Source organism: Pecten maximus, chromosome 2 (assembly GCF_902652985.1).
Source record: "Pecten maximus chromosome 2, xPecMax1.1, whole genome shotgun sequence".
Taxonomy (NCBI): domain Eukaryota; kingdom Metazoa; phylum Mollusca; class Bivalvia; order Pectinida; family Pectinidae; genus Pecten; species Pecten maximus.
In genome coordinates this window covers 28435740-28449810 of record NC_047016.1, presented here as the reverse complement: position 1 = coordinate 28449810, position 14071 = coordinate 28435740, and the positions used below count along the sequence as shown (strand labels likewise).

General features: G+C 33.0%; 1 protein-coding gene across 1 annotated transcript; it reads right to left on the bottom strand.

Annotated features, from left to right (window-relative positions):
* Positions 1 to 4392: 4392 nt before the first annotated feature.
* Positions 4393 to 12745, bottom strand: LOC117342351 (probable inactive 1-aminocyclopropane-1-carboxylate synthase-like protein 2). Its single transcript, XM_033904497.1, has 10 exons — positions 12725 to 12745; positions 12485 to 12551; positions 11524 to 11618; positions 9926 to 10000; positions 9154 to 9254; positions 8823 to 8952; positions 8236 to 8377; positions 7549 to 7694; positions 5272 to 5425; positions 4393 to 4448 (listed from the first exon to the last, which is right to left on the bottom strand). The coding sequence occupies exons 1-10, from the start codon at positions 12743 to 12745 to the stop codon at positions 4393 to 4395; spliced, it is 987 nt and encodes a 328-aa protein (XP_033760388.1).
* Between the last annotated feature and the right edge of the window lie 1326 nt (positions 12746 to 14071).

The following is a 14071-nucleotide window of genomic DNA, read 5'->3' as shown; positions in this document are numbered from 1 at the left end:
CAACGAAGGAAACTCCTCAAACTTCACGTAAAACGCAGGCAAAACACCAAGACCAAGACCAAAACCAGTGTGCTTTCAGCAAAGAGGTTTTTCTCGCAAAACAGTTTAACGTCCTTCTCCTTAAGTTATGTCCTATCGGAACTCACAAAGCAGATGCAGACGTCTTCTATTCACCTCCTGTCAGGGGCTGATACGGCACCTACGTACGTGATACATGACATCTGTTTGATTAAATCTTCCAACATACCAGGATATATCTTTCGTCCTCCTCTTGAAATTACATCTTTTTCTCTTCCGATGATCACGAGACTCCCATTACAGCTTATTTGCCTTAAGGCCGACCAACCTCTCTATCAATGTTTCTCCCTTTGACTAAAGGCCCATACATATTTAAAAAAATAAGAATTATAACATATAGTATCTACAGGATACAAACTTCACAGCTGATAAGGAGAAAATCATTCGGTGTAACTAGGGGTTCGACTGTATTTTTAATTCTTTCAATTCGAAGTCTAGAGGAATCGTTATACTTTTTAATAATAACTTGGAATGCGAAAGCCTTCAGGAAAAAAGAGATGGAAACGGTTATACATTAGCTTTAGATATGAAATAACATTGATCACATTATATGGGCCAAATACAGACCAACCATCTCTTTATATTGACATTTTAACATGATAGAAGATTTAAAAAATGATAAATATATATTGTGTGGAGACTTTGATACGATTTTTGATTTTGATATAGACTGTGATAATTATCGCAATACAAACAATCCAAATGCTAGAAATAAAGTTTTAGAATATATCAAAAAAAAATTGGTTTAATTGATACTTTCAGAGAACTCAACCCCCAGACAAAAGATACACATGGCGTAAAAGGAAAACCAATATAAACAAGCAAGATTAGATTATACATTAATATCAGACAGTCTACTTCCAAGCCTCACATCTTCAATAATTGAACCAGGTTACCGTTCTGATCATTTCTTTTCTACTATTAACGTGACTTTTATCACTTCGAACGTGGAAAAGGTTTATGGAAAAATAACTTTCTTTTATTTGATGTTGAATTTATAAATCTTATTAAATCAACAATGGATGATGTAAATATACAGTACTCGCTACGTGTTTATAACATTAATAACATCAACAATATACCTTTAGATAAAATAGCACTTACTATCGATGATCACCTATTTTAAGAAACACTAATGATGGAAATTAGAGGTTAAACAATATCATACTCAAGTCACATAAAAAAAATAATGAAAGAGAGAAAATTTAGCGAAATTAGGAATTTAGAAAAAAAACAGGACCAAACAACATAATTGTAATTGAGTTGGATGACAACAAATCAGTTAGAAGAATGACGAAAACACAAAATTAAGGGAAATATGATACGTGCAAGGGCAAAAATGGATAGGAGAGGGGGAAAAACCAACTAATTATTTTTGTAATTTAGAATCTCGTAACTTTACCAGTAAAATTATTCCAAGCATAGTGAAAGATAATGGGACAAGAATTTCTGAACAAACTGAAATGTTAAAGGAAACTGAAAATTACTATAAAAACTTGTATAAGGAAAAAAATCAACTCAAAAATGCTAATCTAGATTTACTCCTAGATCATTATACTATACCTAAACTCTCTGCCCAGGAATCAATAAATATCGAGCAACACATAACCATTGATGAATGAACAAGCACACTTCAAAAAATGAAAAACAATAAAAGCCCCGGCTCAGATGGTTTTACCGTTGAATTTTTGAAAATATTTTGGAAACAATCAGGATCATTTATTTTAAGATCTCTAAATTACAGTTATAGTATATCAGAACTTTAAGTGACACAAAAACAGGGAATTATAACATGCCTTCCAAAAGGTAACAAACCGCGTAACAAATTAAGCAATTGGAGACCGATAACACTTTAAAACAATATCTATAAATAAGTAATAGCAGAAAGATTCAAAACTGTTATTAGTATATTAATTAGCAATTATCAAACTGGATTTATCCCTGGTCGATATATAGGTGAAAACACATGCTTAAATTATGATATTATGCAGTACACAGACGATTACAATATACCTGAACTCCTACTGTTAATTGATTTTGAAAAGCTTTCGACTCTGTTTCCTCGAATCCTGGAATTTAATTAGTAAAACTTTGAAAAAATTTAACTTTAGCCTTAACATTATTAAATGGAAAGATTTTTTTTCAGAATAATATACACTAAGCTGTTAATATAGGGGGATCTGTCTTACTTCTTTTATATCGAGCGGGGCTATCGCCAAGGCGACCCAGTATCCTCTTACATTTTCATTTTATGTGCAGAAGTTATATCAATAATTTTAAGAAACAATAAAAATATCAAAGGTGTATATATCAGAGAAAAAGTAATCCTTTTATCACAATTTGCTGATGACTCATCTGTAATTTTAGATGGCTCTAGAAAATCTTTAGATGAAACACTCAAATCTCAACTTCTTCAAGGCCAAGGTAGTATGGGTTGGCAGTAAAAAATATAGTGAAAACACTTTTGCTACAAATTTTGACTTAAAATGGGGAAGTACACGCTTCACCCTATTAGGTATAGAATATGTTGTCGACTTACACAAAATTACTAAACTTAATTTTGACAAAAAACCCGCAAAACTTACGTCTTTGATATCAATTTGGAACAAGATATTGCTTACATCAATAGGTAAACTAGTTGTTATCAAAACTTTACCAATACCTCAATTTAATCATCTATTTATTTCACTTCCAAATCCTAATGAATTGTATTTTAAGGAAATTAACAATCTGTTTTATGATTTTCTGTGGAATGGTAAACATGATCCAGTAAAAAGGGACATAATTATTAAAAAAAAAACTGCGAAGAAGGTGGTTTCAAGATGCTTCATTTAAAATCGTTCATAACTGCTCTTAAAGCAACTTGGGTAGACGAAATATAATAAAGTAGGGAATTGGGATATTGTTCTAGAACATTATTAGATAAACAGAAATTAGCAAATTTTGGAATAGAATATTCAAAGAAGGAATAAAAAAAATTGTAAAAATTTATTTTGGAAAGATGTTTTAGATGCCTGGTGTAAGACTCTTAACGCAAGCAATATATACAAAACGAACATTCTTGAAAATCCAATATGGTATAATAGTGAAATGAAAATAGACAAACATTTTTTTTTCAATAATGCATGGTTTTAGAAAGGTATATTCTTTATTCATAGCATCATGAAAAAAGATAAAACGCTATACACTTTTGATGAATTTTGTGAAAATTAGCATTCGTATCAATTGTTTAACCTATCAGAGTATAAAAACTGCCATTTACCAATTTATCAGAAAAAAACATCAAACTTTAAATTTCGAGAAAAATATTATACTGCCCAATATACCCATAGATCAGAAATTAATTTCAAGATGTAAAAAAGTGCTCAAGAAAAATTAAGTAAACCCATTGCTCAAAACAAATGAAATCAAAGTTTCAATATTGATGAAGACAAATGGAAATAAATATACACATATCCTTTAACACCTGTACTAGTTCCAACCTTCAATGGCTGCAATTTAGAATTAACCACATAATTCTGACTTCAAAAACATTTTTATTCAAAATTAAAAATATGGACAATAACTTATGTACATCTTGCAATTCTCACCCTGAAGCAATTGCACATTTATTATGGGATTGTGAATATATATCAAATTTGATAGAACAATTAAGGATAATTATAATCACTAATAATCTGAGTCTTAGATTCGATAAACAGGAATTCATCTTTGGCAGGCAAATTAATAAACTTAGTAAGTTCAATCTAGACAACCTAATATTACTCTTACAAAACAATATATTTACAAATCTAAATGCCTGGAATCAGGACACAATATAAACAGTCTAAACAATCATATTAATTTTGAGTTAAAAGAGCATAAAATTTTAATATCCAAAAGTAACATTAAAAACAAAATACATATTGATACACAAATACAGCAATGGCTACAAATCTTAAACGATAATACAAATGTAGTTTTTATATATATATATATCTGTACGTATACATGGTTGGCTATTTCTACGTTAAATTAACAACACTTACAGGAAAAGGGTCGCTCTCATATAAAGTAGAACGTCTGCATATCTATCTATCTATTTATATATCTTATAATCTCAGTATGTCCCATTCTAGTGCTGAACATTTTGTCGGGAATGTTATGAAACATAATTATACTCAACAAGGCATCACCACGTTATACATTAATGCAAATTGCTTCTTTCATTTTTCCGGGTATCATATAATATGTAAATCTCCATTATAGACTTGATAATGATGTTACATAACAGGTCAGTATTGAGGCGAACCTGCCATCTATTTATCCATAAGATCATTGCAGTTGTCTCTGTTGTATGTCTTTTAACACTGCACGGAAACGACGAAGTCCTGTAAAATGTATAGAGAGTTATAAGTTTTCATTTATTTGTATTTTCTTTAGTAAAAGTCATATAGTATGATCATCACTACAAATGACTGTACAAAAGACAGACACCAAAATAACGGCACATTTTACCACTATCTGATATTTGGATACACTAGAGTCAAAACTGCTTTGTCCTTGGACTCAGTCCTAAAGTATCGATAGCATGAAGCCGACAGTTCCAAACAAATATATATGCTTTTGATGGGGACATGAATAAAGCAGTGACAGGATTTTGCTGGAATGGTGTAAGCGTTTGTACGGTGAACTCTGTAAGGTGTAACGTTTGATCGTCTAAAGTGTTGTTAGCTTGGAGCCGAAAGTCTAAAAGAAATACTATTGACGGGGACATGAATAAAGCAATGACAGGATTTTTCTGGAATGATGTAAGCGTTTGTACGGTGAACTCTGTTAGGTGTTATCGTTTCATCGTCTAAAGTGTAGCTTGGAGCCGACAGTCTGAAAGAAATACTATTGATGGGGACATAAATAAAGCAATGACAGGATTTTGTTAGAATGGTGTTCGGATTTAAAAACTTATTAATCAGTGCAAGATACTTTCTGCATTTTTATCACCTAGCATAATCATTATTCAATAGTTTGTGGTAATAGTTTGTCAAACTCTTGGAAACAAAATGTACGTGTCGTATTATGATAATTTTAACAAACCCACTACAGTTTATACTTTTTACGTGTATACTTTATAAGTATTCAGAACCAACACTACTCAAATGCATTATAAGTAACTGCTTATTAAGCAATATATTTGAAAACATTGTACATGTATACCCTCTTGAACTTCCTGTTTCGGCAATGTATAAACCAGTCGAAACCATCCTGGAACATGACAGAGCATTTCTGTGCCGGGACAAATGTAGAGACCTGCTTCCATAAACTTGTTGAACAGCTTCCTCTCCTCCTGTGTAGTTTTCTCTTCCAAAAACTGATTAAATTAAAATGATGAATGTATTAATATTGTGTAATCAAACATATTTATTATACACTAATGTTTGTCTATACATAAAATAGTCATCTGGTTAATTTGTTCTATAGAATATGAAGCAGATGACGCTTACTCCTCAGGATCACCTGGTCTAATGTCCCTTATATGAGTTTCAGGAGACTCAACATGAATGTAAAGTTTGCTTATATATTGCCCTCATTTAATCGATTTTGAGTTTGAAATATGGTTACGTTGTTGTGTCGGTAGTTTATGTTGTCATTATTAATGAATGTAAAAGAAATAATGATTGTATATTCTGTCTCTTAATAAAGATCCAAATTCAGTGTAAAATAAGTCACTAGCGATCGTAAACAAAAAGTGAAAAAAAAATTCTGAACAACATTTGCACATCATTTTGATGTTAAGAGAATCAAATCGGCGGCGACATGAAACCCTTCACATACAGTGACTGGAATGCTCCTCATCTTAGATTGATAAACACGGAATAAAACATTTATGTCCATACGTCACACCAAACTGCAGTAGCGTTTCTGTATACATAAACAACGCGTCAGATAGATATATAATCATCGATGAAGTAATATGGAGAATACAAACAAGGCGAACCCTTCCTTTATTAAGACCGATAATTCATTTGGCCAATCGGGCAGATAATGTAAAATGTATTTGTATCTTGATTAATTACAATCTATTTATACCATATTAGCACTTATGGCAATAAACCATATAGTGCCGTTATCAGAGGGCACATGAAGTATTGGTGTTGTGCAACCTGACGCCTATTTGGCGAAAGTGATAATCGAGTTATCTCCCTTGTTAAATGAAGAAAACTTTGTGAAGATCAGCCAGAGAGTTATCAGACTAAGTTTATCAAAAATTTACTTGCTTAAATACTTTATTTCTTCAATATTCAGATGTTATACATTTCAATGACATTTGATGATTTGATGTATGGTCATTTCGGACATCAAAAGTAAAATTTGTCACTAGGGAAATTTGAAACTGATCAACCAAGGCAAGGCTTGTCATACACTGTGGGGGTAATGTCATATAGGTAACACTGGGGTTGGGTGCATTGAATATGATTAAAGAAGATCATATATTTCCTGATGTCTGAGTTCCCAGGGACATTATTGATAAGGTTGCAAATATTACCCCGAAGAAGTTGGAGGGGGCCAACAGTCATTACGCACTTAAAAAAAATCCGAAAGAGATTGAACAATGCAATTTCTGGTCATGTTTTACAGCATAGTGGAGCTATTGTACATTATACAGACTTGAAATTAGGTAACCAATTTTTTCTGAAAGATGGGGTCCACCTGTCTCCTTTGGGTAATGAACTATTTCTTAACGCCTTACAAGGTGCTTTAGAAAGTTATAAAAAAAAAAGAAAAAAAAAAAGAAAAAAAAAGCAACAGGTTCTTCCCTAACAGTTACTAGTTCACAGTTACAAGTAACATGGAACAATAATGACACGTTAGGATTTTGGTCACAGCCTTGTACCGGGAAATGTGTCGCCTCCTCTTCTGTCCTCCTTTGGCGGTGAATGAGTTTCATGTGGATAACTCATTAATATGGCAGATTTCGCGGTACAAGCATTTATTGGGGATTATTGAGTTATTGATTGATATTGATTGATGTATATTGCGCATATTGATGCGAATCAGTTGATATCTGTTTCCCAGTATCTACTGATCATTATTGTCATCTGATTGATTTGTAGTCAGCTGAAATCTGTTTCCCAGGATCAGCTGATTAATTGATTTGAATTGTTGTTTAATTGGTTGAGAACTGTTTCCCAGGATCAGCTGATTGATTGATTTGAATTGTGTTGTTTAATTGGTTGAGAACTGTTTCCCAGAATCAATCAATTAATTTGTTTGATTGAAATTGAATTTATTGTTGGCGTGCCATTATGGTCTATTGGCAGACCGGCCGCCATATCTTTGCAATAAAGCTGTGACCATAAATCCAAATTTAAATTGTTTGTGATATGTGCATCTATTGATAATGTCGATATAACTTCATAAGTAATGTATGAGTAAACTGGTTTATACATACGATCCATAATTATTCATTTGAGATAAATAAACATTGAATACCTTTGACAAATTCATCCAAAAGAAAATAACATTTTGACCGCTGTACGCTGTTGGAATATTGAATTCATCCAAAACGTCTTTCACCAATCGATGTGTCTCCTTTGCTCTGGCATAATAAGTAGGGAAATACGTATCTTTCATCCAATCTGAAACAATATTATACGATTAATGAACTCTTTTTTTTCCGATCAAGACGATTATATATCGAGCGAAGCTAACTAATAACGACTAGGGCCGGAGGTTGACATTGTTAATAAATTACCATAGCGATCGGAACAAAGAGTCAATACTGTTTTGTTACATTTCGGTATTAGATCCAGAGCAAAGATTACTACAGGTATGATCCAATTAAAATATACCGAAATATTAGATATCCAAATATTGTCTCTTTGATAAAATTTCATATTGCACTCTCGTGCACCTTGAGGATAATGTGTCCGACAAATACGAATTATTTTTTATTATTATTTTACGTTTATGTGGCTATCATCTAAATGATAATATGTCAAATGTGTTCCTCGTCGCGTCAATAATATATAGTATTAAGATGTGTGAGTTGTGACATCAACAAATGGTCCACCCTTCCCGATCAAAGGCGTATATACTTAAGTAGTTTGTGTGTTTTTACTTTAACAAACAAACCGTCCGTAATCGATCAAATGGTATGTATGTATGCGTTAATCGTACCTGTATCAGAGAGAATTCCATTGATAAGCATTTGTGTAGGTGCTGGTATAGCAGAGAACATCGCAATCTTTTGCAGGTGAGAAACGACACTCTCATCATGGGAATATACCACACCACATCGGAATCCAGAGAGACCAAAATCCTGAAAAACACAGGAAAACCACGAATCAATTAAGCAAGTTGTTATTATAGATAATGAATTGTTAATGTTGCTTCAAGCGTGTTGTCAGTTAAAACAATGAGATGAATATGCAAACGTAGTTTTTTGAAATCCGCTATTATAGATTATGCAAATCGAATATGAAATTCATTGAATTCCTGACCACTTGCACCTCCACATCTAGATTCTGCCATTTCTTTTCGGTTTGTTTCACGTTTAAGGTCGCCTCCGCATAGTATCAATGACAGCTCATATATGTAAGAAACATCTGTATGGTGCAGTTTAATTTCAGTTTGGCCATTCTGCATCTAATTCTCAATTAATTTTGAAAAGTGCTATTGTCTTGTCTTTTGGACAATCTTATACATATCATGAACCAATTACATTACTGTAAATAGTTATATTATTATACTCTTTAACACATTACCTTACTGAAGCCCCATATAAAATGGGTTTTATCTAGATCAGGGATGTTCATAGAGAGAACACTTGTAAAACATCCTTGTCCTTGTGTTGATAAAGCATATATCTCATTAAATATGACGTGGAGATTCTTCCTGTAAGTATACACAGTAGATCAAAAGATATTTGTGATAAACAATAGTGATCAGTAAAATAAAGGGAGAAATATACCTATTTGACTAACTAAATTTGCATGCAAAAACAAAACTATTATTGATATAATATTTAAAATTTCATTATCTGTAATAATTCAAATAAACGAAATGAGGATTGAATAATGATTTGATCATAATTACCGCTTGCAAAATTCCATCAACTGTGTAAGTTCGTGTGGTGAGTACACTTTGCCAGTAGGGTTATTGGGGTTGGTAAGGATAACCCCACGGACTTTAAAACCCTGTAGAATTCCAGACGGAGACATATTAGCTCATCGTACACTAATTATACACATTAAATCACAGAATGTCTGTATCGTGCATATATATAATGCTTTCTTAAAATGTGGGTTGTTCGTAAATTAAAATTTAATATAATGACCGCGGCTAGAAAAAGATGATTACAAGCAGGAAAATATTAAAAATGTTATGTCAGAAAAAAATGTGATTATCTACTTCCTCTTAAATAAAAGACATCATTTAAGAATGATAAGGTGTTATTATTAAGGTTGATGTATTTCATCGAAAATAATCCAATTTACAATGCTAACAATGCATTTCAATGTTTGTTTCGAAACCAATTATGCTAAATAAATTTATCTTTATTGAAACATTAATAAAAGTAATGAACGATCTTATTTCAGCTTTTGTCTAATAAAAAGCCATTTTCGTCTTTCCCTTCCTTTTCATTATTTACCAACCATATCGTTCCACATGAAGAATCTTGTAAATGGTGAAACAAAAACATTTTTAATGAGGAATTTTCAGTCTTTATATATTTTTCGAACTTACTATTGCAAAGGGTTAAAATCTACAAATTAGGCATTGTATGTACGCTTTCAATACAAATATCTAATATCATATATGTCATATTATATATTACGAGTAGTTATTGTCGTCTTTTACATCTTACTTCTTGTTTTGCTCTTTGGAAATATGATTCCAACAAATCAATGCGCATTTCACAAGGATCCTCAAGTGACTCTTCCTGAAATGAAATTAATTTCATTCGTTAAAAAAATGTATAGCTAAGCCATTCTTAAAGGTTGACAAATGTTAGTAAAATGACAATGAGCAAGAGAAAATGCATTCGCATGCAAGTATTGTTGTTCACGGTGTATACGGATGATAACTGTTATAGAACCGACTAAACCCGTAACTCACTACTGCAAAATTAGGCTCTAAAACAGCAGTTGCAAAGATATTCTAGGACATATTTTGGCGTCAATAGGATTCTCTTACGGCTGACACCGGTACTACTATGGATATCACTACGGGTCACCACGATAAGAAACGGTAGACAAACAGATATCACTAGGTTATAATGACTGTTTACCAAGAATATACTACGGTCACCCCATGGCATGAATGTAAACAACTTTTTTTTTTCTAATGTCCCTCTTGACACTGCCTCGCCTTTACCTCAGCGTTCGCCAGTGTGAGGAAGGTTTTGGTCTCCATCCCGTGGCCGACACATACAAGAGACAACAAAAATGGAAGTTGCTTCTCCTGCACAATATAGTGTGTCTGGCAGTATGGTTCGGTGAGGTAGCACTTTAACCTCACCACACACAAACCACAATTCGCACTCAGTCACACCCTCAGACACACACTCACACATAAATTTCGCACAGAGGGGAGACCGTCCTTAAATGATCGTAGCTAATAATAGGATGTTAAACAAAACCTTGACGGCAATTCCCGGTGGCGCCACGGTGGAATTACAGTGGTATATAGGAATTACAGTGGTATATTAGTGAAACCGTAATACGCCGTGAGTCACAAGGGTTCTGGAGCACTGTAAATGTTCCCAGATTGCCACTGAAAACACTTGCATGTCACACCTAGCCAGATATATCTTATCGTAACTTTGACAATTTTGACTGATCGATACTGAATCGGCAGCGAAACGGTATTACCGGGACGTCTTCAGAACATCGACTTAAAGTACCGATGGTATGTCTTCGTTAAGGTCAGTAGAGCACCGGTATCATTCCGTAATCGATCGGCTCACCGGCTGCGTAAATGTGTACCGTAGTGGATGTGGTACTGTAGCTCTGCCAATATATTACCGTTATTCATTTTTGAACAGGGATTCGAGAAAGGGAGTCAAGGTCAGAACAACGGTATCACCACTGCAGCGCCGGTACATCGGTATTGATATACATTATACGTACTATACGTCTTATCTGCCAACATTTAACACGTCAGTTTTTCATGTTATCGTAAACTTTACTAGGACAATAACTGCCAAATAAGTATCTCCATTTAGTATCTGGAACAGATATATAATATACTTTGTGATTTTTTTTCCTCTGGCGATTGCTGTTGTTAATTGTCTGCCGTTGTTAATCCAGGCGAGGAATATCGGTAATTTGTGACAGACCTTTTAGGGATAAACACGAGCGGTAAAAGGTTAACATATCACTGTGTTATTCCAAACGTAAAAATGTATCTCGTCAGACTATGGAGAGTTAAGAAATATGGAGAGTTAAAACCAATGAGACTTACATCAAAAATAGGAACCTCAAATAAGTCTACTCCGCCAATGTCCAACATGTCATTTCTTGTCCTAGGGTAAACTGGAGTAGGACACAGGAATACATCTGGCAAACAAGAACCTTCAATTAGTATCTAGTACATATACACTTTTTTAATATACTACCAATTTATTTACTCCGTCTAAAAGTGACTGATTAAATCGGTTATATCCTTTGATTTCGCTTAGCTGAGTTTAAGCCCTGTGTGTGTTAGTCCGGGAACTAAAACATCCCTGCCAAAAAAACACCTGCACTCGAGTGTTTTAATCGAGGCAATCAGGTGTTAAAGTAGTATTTAGATGCGAATGTGATGAATATAGACGGCATTACGATGACAGATTTTGGGTTCATTGAAGAAAATTTTACTCTAAAGTTCAGAATGATGGTGGATGATGGTGGATATGTTACAATAGCATTTTCTGCGGACACGAAACCAGAATACTATCAACGATAAATTATTTGCCATGTCAAATCTATTTTTTTTTTCATTATAATTATTTTATCATTATCATTGTTGAAATGTTGGTCATCATAGGCTATATCATTTAGATTATCTATTAAATTAACTGTAAACTCTATCAATATGCATGAAGCACAACATAAATATATTCGATCGTATATCATATTACTTATTATACATATTATAGCATGTGTAACTTTCCTGTTTAATTATGTTCTGAACGTCACAAATGAAAAGGAAGAATAATACAATCGGCCACTGTTAGATGTGTACTGGTATTCTTTCTTTACTGATGGATTCATGGGATAATACTAAGTAACACAGACTAAGGTCCTCCACCTCTAAAATCTATGTCACATCTTAATATTTCATGAAATATTGACAGATATTTTATATGATGTAGAATAGGACTGTGTTATTCAGCGGTAGCGTCAAGATAACTAAAGGTTTAATGTTCTGATGTAACCTTTACCTCCAACATCTGCCAGAGTAAACGCGACGGCGTTCAGCGTCGCTGCTACACCATCCAAAAGTGTAATCTGCAATTCGTAATATGTTTAGAAAAATACCTTTTGGCAATATCAAACTAATATACTTTACATTCGACAACAAACTTGACTGAGATGGAAAGTAACCACCGAAATATCTCAGTCAGCTTTGACAAAGTGTTTTCATATTAGTGTTAAGTATATCATAGTGTGATAAAACTAACCTTCTTCTCCTCGATCTTCATTTTGCTTTTGAATTTCTCTTCTATAAACTTGCTAAATGTCTTCTTTACACTTTGGAAAATAAACACATGCAAGTAAATTCAGTGGTTGATACAGTATAAGTATAATTGGAACAGGTAAAACATAATGTTGACAATGACAATTATTCTTCCTCTGTATGGTTTGTACTGTTGTAATAATCCAATTGTCACCAATCAAAACAATGATTTTTTTCCATTTCGTTGCTGTTGTTGTTGTTTTTTTGTTTTTTTTTTTGCTAATGATACGTGCGCACTGACGTACTTGGTACATATCCCCATCAATATCAATAGCGAACTTGTCAGTATAAAATTATATTTGTACGTATATACCAAATTTGACAAATTGTCTGTCTTCAGCGCGTTACATTAAATAGAATAAACAATATCAATGGAATGTGATAATCGATCATTTTGTCAACATTAACAAACATGATGATAATTTGAAGGTATGGGCTTTGATAAAAAAAAAAAAGGTTATTAAGTAGGCTGGTAAGTAAGGATGGTTACAGACTAATGCCAACCTAGTATCAAACATAAACATTGCGGGGTCAGGAAAATTCTGACTCAAATTATACTTATCCGTGATACGCGACCTGACACGGTTCTTAAATATAGTTGTCCAGTGTATCTAATATGTTCTTGTGTTAATACAAAAAATATATTACCATACAATTATCTCACATCAAGGATACTTCGGTCAATATCGTTGACCTTGGATCGCGAAAACTATGCATCGACTGAATTCAACATACGATAAACCTTTTGTTAATTCTTCATATTATAATGTGGAAACAAACAGTTCACTTCTTATTTCTTTTTTAAATATATGAAATAAAAAAAAATCACTACAAAATACATGGACGTTATTGCTCAATGAAAATGGCCAAGATATGAAAAATAAAACAATATGTAATAATGGCACTTATACCGATATCTACGGAAGAGCATTAGGGCCATGAAGCAAAAAAAAATTAATTCATTTTTTCGTGTTAATAACTCGAAATTTCGACTTAGTAACTCGAAATTTCGAGATAATAACTCGAAATTTCGACTTGCTTACTCGAAATTTCGACTTAATAACTCGAAATTTCGACTTAATAACTCGAAATTTCGAGATAATAACTCGAAATTTCGAGATAATAACTCGAAATTTCGACTTACTAACTCGAAATTTCGACTTAATAACTCGAAATTTCGAGATAATAACTCGAAATTTCGACTTACTAACTCGAAATTTCGACTTAATAACTCGAAATTTCGACTTAATAACTCGAAATTTCGAGATAATAACTCGAAATTTCGAGATAA